Source organism: Cnephaeus nilssonii (assembly GCF_951640355.1).
Source record: "Cnephaeus nilssonii genome assembly, chromosome: 24".
Taxonomy (NCBI): Eukaryota; Metazoa; Chordata; class Mammalia; order Chiroptera; family Vespertilionidae; genus Cnephaeus; species Cnephaeus nilssonii.
Window position 1 is genome coordinate 15881578 of NC_137095.1, and position 13486 is coordinate 15895063.

The 13486-nt window shown below is 51.4% G+C and overlaps 1 protein-coding gene across 1 annotated transcript; it reads left to right on the forward strand.

The window, feature by feature from the left end:
- The first annotated feature begins 5758 nt into the window (after positions 1-5758).
- Positions 5759-12681, forward strand: LOC307094841 (uncharacterized protein). The gene is made up of 5 exons (XM_079763924.1): positions 5759-5797; positions 6379-6510; positions 6894-6937; positions 8068-8110; positions 8545-12681. Exons 1-5 carry the CDS (start codon positions 5771-5773, stop codon positions 8611-8613), a joined length of 315 nt encoding a protein of 104 aa, XP_079620050.1. The 5' UTR covers positions 5759-5770; the 3' UTR covers positions 8614-12681.
- Positions 12682-13486: the final 805 nt, after the last annotated feature.

A 13486-nucleotide genomic window follows, 5' to 3' on the forward strand; every position in this document is an offset into this window, starting at 1 on the left:
GCAGGGGAGACCCTCGTACTCCATTCTTAGCGCCTGTAGCTCCTTGGGCATGGGCCGACCAAAGCCAAAGATGTCCCTCCTATCATAAAGGAATCGGACTGCAAGTGTGCTATGTGTCATGTGATATGTGCACGGCTTGAGCACCATACCACCCCTGTCCTCTCCTGAGTGGATGCTGAATGTCACGGTCAGTGTTGGCATATCACATGGTTGTTGTGTCCAAGCGGACCCTACCCTGGAGTGAGCATAGGGCTTGTCCTCAGCCTTTTTGGAAAACGCCGTGTGTATGTGTGTAGTGAGAATCCTGGGGCTGGTGGCTTGTGTTCCCATGGAATCCATGGTGCCCCGCGTTCCATTGGAGCATTTCCTGCTTTTGTTATGGATTTCTTTGCTCTTTCATTTCTTGGTTGTTGGCCTGATCATGTGCACATAAGCTGACATCGTGCCTTAGCTTCATTTCGCAGAGGGCAGAGATAGGTCCTTTAGCGGCCGTCCTACTCCTCTTTGTCCAGGTGATGTTCTGGGGGAAAATGGTGTTTCCACGGGCCCAGAGCCTCCTGGGTCTGTCAGGCTCCTTCCAGAGTGGGAAGCACGCAGCTCTGAATTCCACATTGCTGTGTCCTTGGTCCCCGGGCACGTCTCCGGTGAGCATAAGCGCGTGTCCTGTCTCCTATTTGCGGGAAGTGCTGTCTCTGGGTCAATGATGTCTAAGCGGTCTGGGCCTTGAAGAGAGGTGATGACATAAAAATCCTGCACAAAAGGATTACGCTGAGGCCCCCTGTGGGTGACAGTTTGTTGGCACCGTTTTGGGGAGTCTTAACTTAGGTTTCTCCCCAGCGATGGGATTGGGTAGTGGAGGCAGGCATCTCCCTGAGAGAATGGCGCATGCCTCTCCCCCATCGCTTCTACGTGATCGTAGCCTTCTCCAAGTTGAGCGGAGACTTTGGTGCCCAGTAGGCCCTCCAAGGTGGCCATCACGGAGTCCGACTCTTAAAACAAAACGTCTCTCCTCTGGTTGTGTCTTGCAGTGCGACCATCTCTCCAGATGGTGGTCGTGGCCTTCACGTTTCAGGTGAGTGAATGGATGACTTTTGTGTTGGCCACAGAGGACATGGGCATGAGACTAAGCAGGAGGCTCACTTTGGGCCATAGAGGCCCTTTTACTATATTCTCAGTGACTCTAAGTCCGTGGGAATGGGCTGATCCAAAGCCAAAGACGCCCCTCCTCTATGTAAGGAATGCGACACAAAGGTGGCTAAGTGCTCTTTCCTTTGGGGCCCATGACAGTGTCATGTGATAATCATGGGATAAGTGCAGGGCATGAGCATCACACCTTCCGCTATTCGCTCCTCCTGAATGGATGCTGAATGTTCTTGTCATTGTTGGTATCTCGTCCGATTCCTGTGTCCACGGGGACCACGCCCAAGCAGGAGCAGTATTACTCCTCTTCTGCTTTCTTGGAATCCCTAAGCGTGTGTGTTTTGAGACTCGTATTGCTGGTTATGTTTTGTTATTGTTATGGAATCCATTGTGACTCGATTTCCATAGGCACATTATTTTTGTGATTTCTTATTATTTGTTTATTTGGTCATATGGTATCATTTATTTGCTTTTTTTCTTGTTTTTGGAGTGGTCATTAGCACATGAATGTACAAATTTCCCTAGAGTTTCTGGGCTTCTTTGGAACAAGCTAGGTCTTTAGAAAGCGTGTTACTCCTCTTTTCAGGTCGAGTTCCAAAAAAATGGCCTTCATTTGGCCCAGAGCTTCCTGGGCTCTGTCTGTCAGGCTCCTTCCCGAGTCAGATTCGTGCAGACCTGAAGCCCACCTTGCCGTGCCCTCAGTCCCAGGAAGCATCTTTGGTGAGCAAAGGAGTGTGCAATTGTACCGATGCCTGCAGAGTGTTTTTGTTGGGTCAATGATGACAACTCATAATCCTGAAGTGAGGTGATGACATAAAAATCATTCTCAATGGGAGTACGCTGAGGCCCAGTAAGGTGCCAGTTTGGTGGCTCCATGTTGGGGAGTCTTAGGTTTCTCCCAGCGATGGGATTGGGTACTGGAGGCAGGCAGCTTCCTGAGAGAATGGCGCATGCCTCTCCCCAATCGCTTCTACGTGATCGTAGCCTTCTCTGCGTTCAGCGGAGACTTTGGTACCCAGTAGGGCCTCAAAGGTGGCCATCACGGAGGCCGACTCTTAAAACAAAACGTCTCTCCTCTGGTTGTGTCTTGCAGTGCGACCATCTCTCCAGATGGTGGTCATGGCCTTCACGTTTCAGGTGAGTGGATGACTTTTGTGTTGGCCACAGAGCACGTGTGCATGAGACTAAGCAGGAGGCTCTCTTTGGGCCATAGAGGCCCTTGTACTATATTCTCGGTGACTCTAAGGCCGTGGGAATGGGCTGATCCAAAGCCATAGACGCCCCTCCTCTCTGAAAGCAATGCGACTGAAAGGGGGCTAAGTGCTCCTTTTTGGGGGGCCCATGATAGTGTCATGTGATAAGTACACGGCCTGAGCACCACACCTCACCTATTCTCTCCTCTCCTGAATGGATGCTGAATGTCCTGGTCAGTGTTGGTATCTCGTCCGATTCCTGTGTCCAAGGGGACCACGCCCAAACAGGAGCATTATGGCTCCTCTTCTGCTCTCTTGGAATCCCTAAGGGTGTGTGTTTTGAGAATCGTATTGCTGGTTATGTTTTGTTGTTGTTGTGGAATCCATTGTGACTCGATTTCCATTGGCGCATTATTTTTCTGATTCCTTATTATTTGTTTATTTGGTCATATTCTTTCGTTTCTTTGCTTTTTTACTCGTTTTTGGAGTGGTCATTAGCACATAAATGTGCAAATTTCCCTAGAATTTCTGGGCTTCATTGGAACAAGCTAGGTCTTTAGAAGGCGTGTTACTCCTCTTTTCAGGTCGAGTTCCAAAAAAATGTCCTTCATTTGGCCCAGAGCTTCCTGGGCTCTGTCTGTCAGGCTCCTTCCCCAGTCGGAACCGTGCAGACCTCAAGCCCACCTTGCTGTGCCCTCAGTCCCGGGAAGCATCTCTGGTGAGCAAACGAGTGTGCCGTTGTACCGATGCCTGCAGAGTGCCTTCGTTGGGTCAATGATGACAACCCTTAATCTTGAAGTGAGGTGATGACAGAAAAATCATGCTCAATAGGATTACGCTGAGGCCCAGTCAGGTGCCAGTTTGGTGGCACCATGTTGGGGAGTCTTAGGGTTCTCCCCAGCGATGGGATTGGGTTCTGGAGGCGGGCAGACTCTTGAGAGAATGCCGCGTGCCTCTCCCCAATCACTGCTCCGTGCACATGGCCTGCTCCATGTTCACGGATGTGTTTGGAGCCCAGTAGTTATGCACTGAGAGCAAGACCAGAGGCACCTGTTAAACCAGACCTCTCCTCTGGTTGTGTCTTGCAGTGCGGCCATCTCTGCAGATGGTGGTCGTGGCCTTCACGTTCAAGGTGAGTGGCTGTCTTTTGTGTTGGACAGAGAGCACGTGTGCATGAGACTAACAGGAGGCCCTCTTTGGGCAGGGGAGACCCTCGTACTCCATTCTTAGCGCCTGTAGCTCCTTGGGCATGGGCCGAGCAAAGCCAAAGATGTCCCTCCTATCATAAAGGAATCGGACTGCAAATGTGCTATGTGTCATGTGATATGTGCACGGCTTGAGCACCATACCACCCCTGTCCTCTCCTGAGTGGATGCTGAATGTCACGGTCAGTGTTGGCATATCACATGGTTGTTGTGTCCAAGAGGACGCTGCCCTGGAGTGAGCATAGGGCTTGTCCTCAGCCTTTTTGGAAAACGCCGTGTGTATGTGTGCAGTGAGAATCCTGTGGCTGGTGGCTTGTGTTCCCATGGAATCCATGGTGCCCCGCGTTCCATTGGAGCATTTCCTGCTTTTGTTATGGATTTCTTTGCTCTTTCATTTTTGGTTGTTGGCCTGATCATGTGCACATAAGCTGACATCGTGCCTTAGCTTCATTTCACAGAGGGCAGAGATAGGTCCCTTAGCGGCCGTCCTACTCCTCTTTGTCCAGGTGATGTTCTGGGGAACAATGGTGTTTCCACGGGCCCAGAGCCTCCTGGGTCTGTCAGGCTCCTTCCAGAGTGGGAAGCACGCAGCTCTGAATTCCACCTTGCTGTGTCCTCGGTCCCCGGGCACGTCTCCGGTGAGCATAAGCGTGTGTCCTGTCTCCTATTTGCGGGAAGTGCTGTCTCTGGGTCAATGATGTCTAAGCGGTCTGGGCCTTGAAGAGAGGTGATGACATAAAAATCCTGCACAAAAGGATTACGCTGAGGCCCCCTGTGGGTGACAGTTTGTTGGCACCGTTTTGGGGAGTCTTAACTTAGGTTTCTCCCCAGCGATGGGATTGGGTAGTGGAGGCAGGCATCTTCCGAGAGAATGGCACATGCCTCTCCCCCATCGCTTCTACGTGATCGTAGCCTTCTCCGCGTTGAGCGGAGACTTTGGTGCCCAGTAGGGCCTCCAAGGTGGCCATCACGGAGGCCGACTCTTAAAACGTCTCTCCTCTGGTTGTGTCTTGCAGTGCGACCATCTCTGCAGATGGTGGTCATGGCCTTCACGTTTCAGGTGAGTGGATGGCTTTTGTGTTGGCCACAGAGCACGTGTGCATGAGACTAGGCAGGAGACCCTCTTTGGGCCATAGAGGCCCTTGTACTATATTCTCGGTGACTCTATGTCCGTGGGAATGGGTTGATCCAAAACCAAAGTTGTCCCTTTTCTCTGAAAGTATTGCGACTGAAAGGGGGCTAAGTGCTCTTTCCTTTGGGGCCCATGATAGTGTCATGTGATAATCATGTGATAAGTGCAGGGCATGAGCACCACACCTTCCCCTATTCACTCCTCTCCTGAATGGATGCTGAATGTCCGGGTCAGTGTTGGCATCTCGTCCGATTCCTGTGTCCAAGGGGACCACGCCCAAGCAGGAGCAGTATGGCTCCTCTTCTGCTCTCTTGGAATCCCTAAGCGTGTGTGTTTTGAGAATCGTATTGCTGGTGATGTTTTGTTGTTGTTGTGGAATCCATTGTGACTCGATTTCCATTGGCGCATTATTTTTGTGATTCCTTATTATTTGATTATTTGGTCATATTCTTTCGTTTCTTTGCTTTTATACTTGTTTTTGTAGTGGTCATTAGCACATAAATGTACAAATTTCCCTAGAATTTCTGGGCTTCATTGGAACAAGCTAGGTCTTTAGAAGGCGTGTTACTCCTCTTTTCAGGTCGAGTTCCAAAAAAATGTCCTTCATTTGGCCCAGAGCTTCCTGGGCTCTGTCTGTCAAGCTCCTCCCGAGTCGGAACCGTGCAGACCTCAAGCCCACCTTGCTGTGCCCTCAGTCCCGGGAAGCATCTCTGGTGAGCAAACGAGTGTGCCGTTGTACCGATGCCTGCAGAGTGCCTTCGTTGGGTCAATGATGACAACCCTTAATCTTGAAGTGAGGTGATGACATAAAAATCATGCTCAATAGGATTACACTGAGGCCCAGTAAGGTGCCGGTTTGGTGGCACCATGTTGGGGAGTCTTAGGGTTCTCCCCAGGCATGGGATTGGGTTCTCGAGGCGGGCAGACTCTTGAGAGAATGCCGCGTGCCTCTCCCCGATCACTGCTCCGTGCACATGGCCTGCTCCATGTTCACGGATGTGTTTGGTGCCCAGTAGTTATGCACTGAGAGCAAGACCAGAGGCACCTGTTAAACCAGACCTCCCCTCTGGTTGTGTCTTGCAGTGCGGCCATCTCTGCAGATGGTGGTCGTGGCCTTCACGTTCAAGGTGAGTGGCTGTCTTTTGTGTTGGACAGAGAGCACGTGTGCATGAGCCTAAGGAGGAGGCTCTCTTTGGGCAGGGGAGACCCTCGTACTCCATTCTTGGTGCCTGTAGCTCCTTGGGCCTGGGCCGACCAAAGCCAAAGATGTCCCTCCTATCATAAAGGAATCGGACTGCAAGTGTGCTAAGTGTCATGTGATGTGTGCACGGCTTGAGTACCATACCATCCCTGTCCTCTCCTGAGTGGATGCTGAATGTCACGGTCAGTGTTGGCATATCACATGGTTGTTGTGTCCAAGCGGACCCTGCCCTGGAGTGAGCATAGGGCTTGTCCTCAGCCTTTTTGGAAAACACCGTGTGTATGTGTGTAGTGAGAATCCTGGGGCTGGTGGCTTGTGTTCCCCTGGAATCCATGGTGCCCCGCTTTCCATTGGAGCATTTCCTGCTTTTGTTATGGATTTCTTTGCTCTTTCATTTCTTGGTTGTTGGCCTGATCATGTGCACATAAGCTGACATCGTGCCTTAGCTTCAGTTCGCAGAGGGCAGAGATGGGTCCCTTAGCGGCCGTCCTACTCCTCTTTGTCCAGGTGATGTTCTGGGGGAAAATGGTGTTTCCACGGGCCCAGAGCCTCCTGGGTCTGCCAGGCTCCTTCCAGAGTCGGAAGCACGCAGCTCTGAAGCCCACCTTGCTGTGTCCTCGGTCCCCGGGCACGTCTCCGGTGAGCATAAGCGCGTGTCCTGTCTCCTATTTGCGGGAAGTGCTGTCTCTGGGTCAATGATGTCTAAGCGGTCTGGGCCTTGAAGAGAGGTGATGACATAAAAATCCTGCACAAAAGGATTACGCTGAGGCCCCCTGTGGGTGACAGTTTGTTGGCACCGTTTTGGGGAGTCTTAACTTAGGTTTCTCCCCAGCGATGGGATTGGGTAGTGGAGGCAGGCATCTTCCGAGAGAATGGCGCATGCCTCTCCCCCATCGCTTCTACGTGATCGTAGCCTTCTCCGTGTTGAGTGGAGACTTTGGTGCCCAGTAGGGCCTCAAAGGTGGCCATCACGGAGTCCGATTCTTAAAACAAAGCGACTCTCCTCTGGTTGTGTCTTGCAGTGCGGCCATCTCTGCAGATGGTGGTCGTGGCCTTCACGTTTCAGGTGAGTGGATGACTTTTGTGTTGGACAGAGAGCACGTGTGCATGAGACTAAGCAGGAGGCGCTCTTTGGGCCATAGAGGCCCTTGTACTATATTGTCGGTGACTCTAAGGCCCTGGGAATGGGCTGATCCAAAGCCAAAGACGCCCCTCCTCTCTGAAAGTAATGCGACTCAAAGGGGGCTAAGTGCTTTTTCCATGGGGGCCCGTCACAGAGTGATGTCATAATCATGTGATAAGTGCTCGGCTTGAGCACCACAGCTCCCCTATTCTCTCCTCTCCCTGAATGGATGCTGAATGTCCTTGTCAGTGTTGGAATCTCGCCAGATTCCTGTGTCCATGGGGACCTCGGCCAGGCAAGAGCAGTATGGCTCCTCTTCAGCTTTCTTGGAAACCCTAAGGGTGTGTGTTGTGAGAATCAGATGGCTGGTTATTTGTCTTCATCTAGAATTCATAGTTTCCAGATTTTTACTGATGTATTTGTTGCTTTTATTATTTATATAATTATTTGTTTGTGTACTTATTTTATTATTTCACCTACTCCTTTACTGGTTTTTTAACATCTTGCCTTAGCTTCCGTCCTCAGAAGCATGAAGTAGGGCCTTTAGAAGCCGTCTTACTCCTCTGTCTCTAGGTCAGGGCTTGAACAGAACGTCTTCATTTGGCCCAGAGCTTCCTGGGCTCTGTCTGTCATGCTCCTTCCCGAATCGGAACCGTGCCCCTCTCCAGCCCACCTTGCTCTGATCTCAGTCCCAGAAAACATCTCTGGTGAGCAAACGAGTGTGCAGTGGTACCGATGATGCCTGCGCCGGGCTTGGTTGGGTCAAGGATGAGAACGCATGGTCTCGAAGAGAGATGATGACCAAAACAAATGTTCAGTGTGAGTGATCTGAGACCCTGTGTCTGTGACCCTTTTGAGGCGCCACATTGGGGCGTCTCTCTTCCCAGGGAAACAATGGAGTTGAGTTCCTGAGGTGAGCAGTGCCTGTGGGGAATCCCATGTGCCTCTCCAGGACCTGTTTCTCGTGAATGTGGCCGGCTCCTGTTCACGGGCTCTTGGAGGTGTTCTCCCAGAAGGCCGTACTGCAGGGCCGTTTTTACTAATTCTTTTTTCTCTGTCACTGTGTCTTGCAGAGTGACCATCTGGAAAATGGTGGCTGGTGCCTTGACCTTTAAGGTGAGTGGATGTCCTTTGTCTTATGTGGGAGCAGGTGTGCCCTTGGGTAGTACGATGTTTGCATCCTCTTTTTGTTACTATTGATTTTATGGAGAAATTGAGGGGGGGCGGGGAGAGAGAAATTGAGATTCATTTATTTGGGATGGAAACATCAGCAGGTTCCCTCTCATCCCCCCGCCTTGTCCGGGGCTGGAACCCAAAATCTGGGTCTCTGTGTCCTACTCTGAATTGAGCCGCAAGGTTCTGGTTCATGATGAGAGAGAATCATTGATGTTTCTGTCACTCTCTGCCTCTCCCTTCCCCTGGGAAATCAGTAACAGTATGTTGACACAATGACCGTGGAACGCATTCCGGCTCTTTGTGATTTTTTTCTACACTCAGTGTTTTCTAATCTCCGTCTTTGCTTTGCTTTTTGTCATGTTTCGCCAAGACAGAGGGCTGAAACGAGGTCTGTCACTTCCGGGGCCAGGGGTGAGTACCTCCGCGGGACCTTTTGGAATTGATGTGGCACGTGCCCTGTGACCGTCCTGCGCTCTCTGTCCGTGCCTGTGAGGGCGTGGGTGGGGAACCTTTTTCCTGCCAAGGGCCATGTGGGTATTGATACCATCATTTGGGGCCATACAAATTAGCCTGCTGTTTGGTCCAACATGTAATTAACTCACTCCTAATGCCTTGGCAGGGCCAGGCCACATCACTTCATGGGCCTCATAGAGCCATGGACCGATGTTCCCCACCCCAGTTTTAGAGCCTTATTTGAAAATATTTTCTCCATTTTCTTCTTTAAGACCCTCACCCAGCTTACCTACATCATCAAATCTTTATAATTTCTTCTTCCATCTTCACTGTTGTTGTTTTTTTCCTTTGATGAAAAAATAGAGAAATGGAGAGTTTTCAGCAACTGTACCAAAAACTATTGTAGCGAAAACCAAACGTGCCAAAATATTATCAGAGTTGCGTGATCTGTTGAATTATTCAGATTTCTGAATAGCACCTTCATGGCTCATAGGTTTTTGTGTTCACACTGCACTCTATTTCCATTCCTCTTTGACTCTTTCAGGATTGACATGGATGAATTGTTTCTCCTTTTTCCAATATGAAAAATTGTATGCAAAATTGTGCTGATGTCTCTACAACCCTGGAGATTTTCTGTGATGAAATTTGCATGTTTGTTTTTCTTGTTTGTTCCCTTGTTGCTTTCAGTTTGATACCCCACACATGAGTGAAATGATGGGGTGCTTTGCTTTGCCTGTCTGTCGTGTATCACGTAGCATGATACTCTCAAGGTCCATCCATGTTGTTGCCAATGGCAAGTATTTTGTCCTTGCTTCTGGCTGAGTAGTACTCCATGGTGTACGTGTACCACGTCTGCTTTACCCAGTCCTCTATCGAGGGACAATTCGGTTGTTTCCATGTCTTGGCCACCATGAATAATGCTGCAATGGACATTGGGTTGCATATGCCTTTGTGAATAAATGTTTTCAGGTTTTTTGGGTAGATGCCCAGAAGACGGATTGCTGAGTCATATGGTAAGTCTATTTTTCATTTTTTTGAAGACCCTCTCTCCTGTTTCCCGTGGTGGCTGTACCAATTTATATCCCCACCAGCAGTGAGTGAGAGTTCCCTTTCCCCACAACCTCTGCAGCACTGAAACCGCTTGTCTTGTTGATGACGGCCAGTTTAACAGGCGTGAGGTGGAACTCGTTGTGGTTTTGGGTGGCATTTCCCCGATGGCTAGTGAGGTAGAGTGTCTTTTCATGTCTCTGTTGTCCATTTGTGGGTCTTTGGGGAGAGTGTGTGTGTCCTCTGCCCGTTCTTCTATTGGATTGTTGGTTTGGTGTTGAGTGGTGTGAGTTCTCTATATATTTTGACTATGAATCCCTTATCAGGGCTCTGGTTTGCAGATGTCTTATTCCCATTGGATCGGTTGCCTTTTTTGTCTTTTTGGCCATCTGTGAATCCCTCATAGACACGGACAACAGTGTGGTGATGACCAGAGGGAAGAGGTGTCAGGGTAAAGGGGGTCAAATATATGATGACGGAAGAGGATTTGGCTTTGGGTGGTAAACACACAATGGAATATTCAGATGTTGTATCATAGAATAGTACCGTCGAAACCATTTATTAAATGTCACCCCAATACATTTAATGGACACAATAAGGTTTTACAACCTCGAATGTTGACAAAGATGTGCCATAATCAGAACTCACAGAGAATGTTGAAAGAAGATAACATGGGTCAGCTACTTTGGTGGGGGTGGGGAGGGGAAGGTTGTAATATTTCTTTTGAAACACAAAATAGTTCAAATGTCAGTACTGCTTTGGGTTTTTTAAAAAAGGATTTATTAGCAGTAGCCATTGGAGGCAGATGGAGATAGCATCATTATTTCTGTCTAAAACTTGAAATACCTCTGTCTAGGAGAAGAGTGGTCCCTGCATTTCCTGGCAAGTGGTATTGAAGGTTGAGTGTTGCCTGGGACCTAGTGATTAATGCCATGGGGCTAAATGAACTCTTTTCTTGGCCATTTTCTGTCCCTGGTTCTATCAAGTAGTACTAATTCGTGTATTAATTTATTACACGATGTTTCCTTATTTCCATTAGAAATCAATAGGAGACATGGCTCTTGAAAATCCTTCAATATTTGAATACTGAAATTAGCACTTACAACCTATTCATTAGTCAAAAGATAGGGAAAGAAGTTGCCGGGCTGGGTGAAAATGGTGAAGGGATTAAGCAAGGAACACACAAACAGAGAAAAACTCATCATCACAGGCAACCGTGTGGTGATGGCCGGAGGGAAAGAGTGGTTGGGGAGGTAGAAGAGCGTAGAAGAGGAGATAAGTGGTGAAGGAAGGAGACTTGACTTGGGGTGGTGAACACACAATGCAGTGTACAGATGACGTGCCATAGAATTGTACACCTGGAACCTGTATAATTTTATTAACCAATGTCACCCCAATAAATTCATTAAAAAAAAAACTGTTTTGAATGTAATGATCTAATAAAATTATTCTTTCTCCCTGAAAAAAACAAACAGTATTTTGAACTGAATCAAGATGAAAACATAGCATATCAAAATGTATGGGATGCTGCTAAAGCTGTATTTAGGGGCAGAATTATAGCACTGAAATGTCTGTCTTAGAAAGAAGACAGATTTCAAACCAGTGACTTTACAGTTGACTCTTGAACAACACAGGGTTGATCTGCATGGATCTACTTATATGTAGACATTTTCCCCCAATCACTATATTGTAAAATTCTTTGGAGATTTGGAAAAACCTGGAAAAAAAAATGGCAGGTAGGTGAACCGTGTAGAAAATTTTTTTCCAAGTTAGGTATGTCACAAATACACCACATACATGTACACGTGGGTCAGTTTTATTCTTTACCAGCATAGAACATGCAGATAAAGCGTGACGGTTCATAGCGGCCCACGCTGACCTGCGGTGCCCACGGTGCCCGTGTGATCCCCTTGCCGCCGCCTTTGGGTGACGCTGGTCATTCTGTGTGTGAGCCGTTTGTCTCTCGTGTCAGTTGTCTGACGCAGTAAAATGTGATCTCTGTGGTTCTCCGTGTTTTTCATCGTGTTCAGTGCAAAACCGTAGCCTCGGATAACACCATGGGGCCCCCAGGAAGTGCCCCGGCGCCGCTGGACTGAGCCGAGGGAGACGTCACAACGTGAGCTGCGTGGTGTGAGCTGTGCGGCGGCGGCGGCGGCGGCGGTCGGATGGTTCAAGGGAAAGTCACGGGGAAGGAGAAGAAGAGGAGGCCGCGGGCGGAGGCAGCTGGGGGCAGGCCGCGGGCGCGCAATTCTTTTGGACCTTCCTCTGCATCGGGCCGCGGTCACGCGGCGCAGGATCCATGGCGATGAGAGGACGCGCGCCTATGACCCAGGGATGGTTCCAGAGCAAAGCGGAGGCCTGAGGGCCGCGGGGAGCCGCGGGCGGGAAGGATCCGGAGCTGAAGATGCGGCGTCAGCAAGGACGATGGGCAGTTTTGGAAAGAGTTTTGCTTTTTTAAAAAAAGGAAATGTCAGAGCGATGGCGGTCGTGTCGGAGGGCCAAGTGGCAGCGGGCAAGTTTGGGGAACCAACCGGGAAGAGCGTGAGGAGGAGACAGGACAGCTGCTGGCGGGCTGAGTGCGGGCGCACCCACTCGGCCGGAGGGAGAGACGTGAGCACGGGATGGAAGGCGCGAGGCTGGGCGGCCTCCGCTGCGTGTGCAAAGGTGGGCTGACAGCGGGCGGAGCGCTGAGGGAAGACAGACAGACAGACACCAGCTTGGGTTGGACGACAGAGACCTGGACAGAGAGCCGTCCTCTGGGTGGATTCCATCGATGCGCTGCCTCTGGAGTGAGAGGCCTGGGCCGGAGGGACGGCGCCCTCCCCGTGGGAACATCCGTGGGGTCAGCCGCGTCGGGAGGACGCTCAGGAGCGCTGGGCGCAGGAAAGGTCGCTGAGCGATGGAAGGAAGCGCCGGAGAGAGGCAACACCGGGGGGCCTGGGCGGGCGAGGCCGTCAGAGAGAGGGCCCCGCGAGCCGTGAGTCCGAACCGTCCATCCCCGCGGGAGAGAACCGGTCCCGTCCGGTGCCGTGCACATCACTTCTCAGGACTTCAGGAGCCAATCACAGACATCATGAAGCGGAGCGCGGGGGCCCGCGGAGGGCGCGGGCGGCGGGTCTTGGAGACACTGCGGAGCGAGGGACCCCCCAGGAGTGCGCGGGAGACGGACGGACGGACGGCGTGATGGCCGCGGGAGCTGGACGAGGAGGAGGGAGGAGATGGACGCTGACTTGTCTTGGAGCGTGAGCGGCGGAGCAGAGCGGTGGGCACCGGCCGGAAACAGAGAAGCGCACGGCGGAGGGACGGGCAGGAGTGACGGATGGTTTTCTTTCGGAAAGTTACACGGAGCGCGCGCCTGCCTCCCGGCTTCCCCTCCGCCTCCTCCTCCGCCACCGCCGCCCACCGTGGAGGCGAGAGGACGGAAGCCCCAGGACCGGCTCCTGAGCGGTGAGCTCTCCCTCCTCAGCCCCTGGTCGCCGAGCGGAGCGGGTCAGGGTCCAGTGCGAGCACATGGACGGCGCCCGGGCGAGGTGAGTGCGATTCCCATGGGAGAGCGTGTCCCTGTCCGTGTCCGTGTCCGTGTCCGTGTCCGTGCTGTGCGGTGACTGAGGAAGGCGGTCGCGGGCGGGAGGCCGTGGTCTCCTAACGGGAAAGGGTGCGCCCGCTCCGTGCCCCACGGGGAGGCCGGGCCTCCTGCCTGTGGCCGCCCCGTTCCCAGGCTTATGCTGTGGAAACCGGGAACTCGCTCTCACGGCACCCTCGTCCCCGACACCAGTGTGGGCGCCGCGTGGGCCGGGGGGGTGGGCGGGCCCTGCG

Coding starts and splice junctions, on each gene's coding strand:
- LOC307094841 (XM_079763924.1), top strand. CDS start 5,771: ATGGTGGTCGTGGCCTTCACGTTCAAG. Junction 6,511..6,893: donor GGTCCCCGGGCACGTCTCCG/GTGAGCATAAGC, acceptor TGTGTCTTGCAG/TGCGGCCATCTCTGCAGATG. Junction 8,111..8,544: donor CTGGTGCCTTGACCTTTAAG/GTGAGTGGATGT, acceptor TCGCCAAGACAG/AGGGCTGAAACGAGGTCTGT.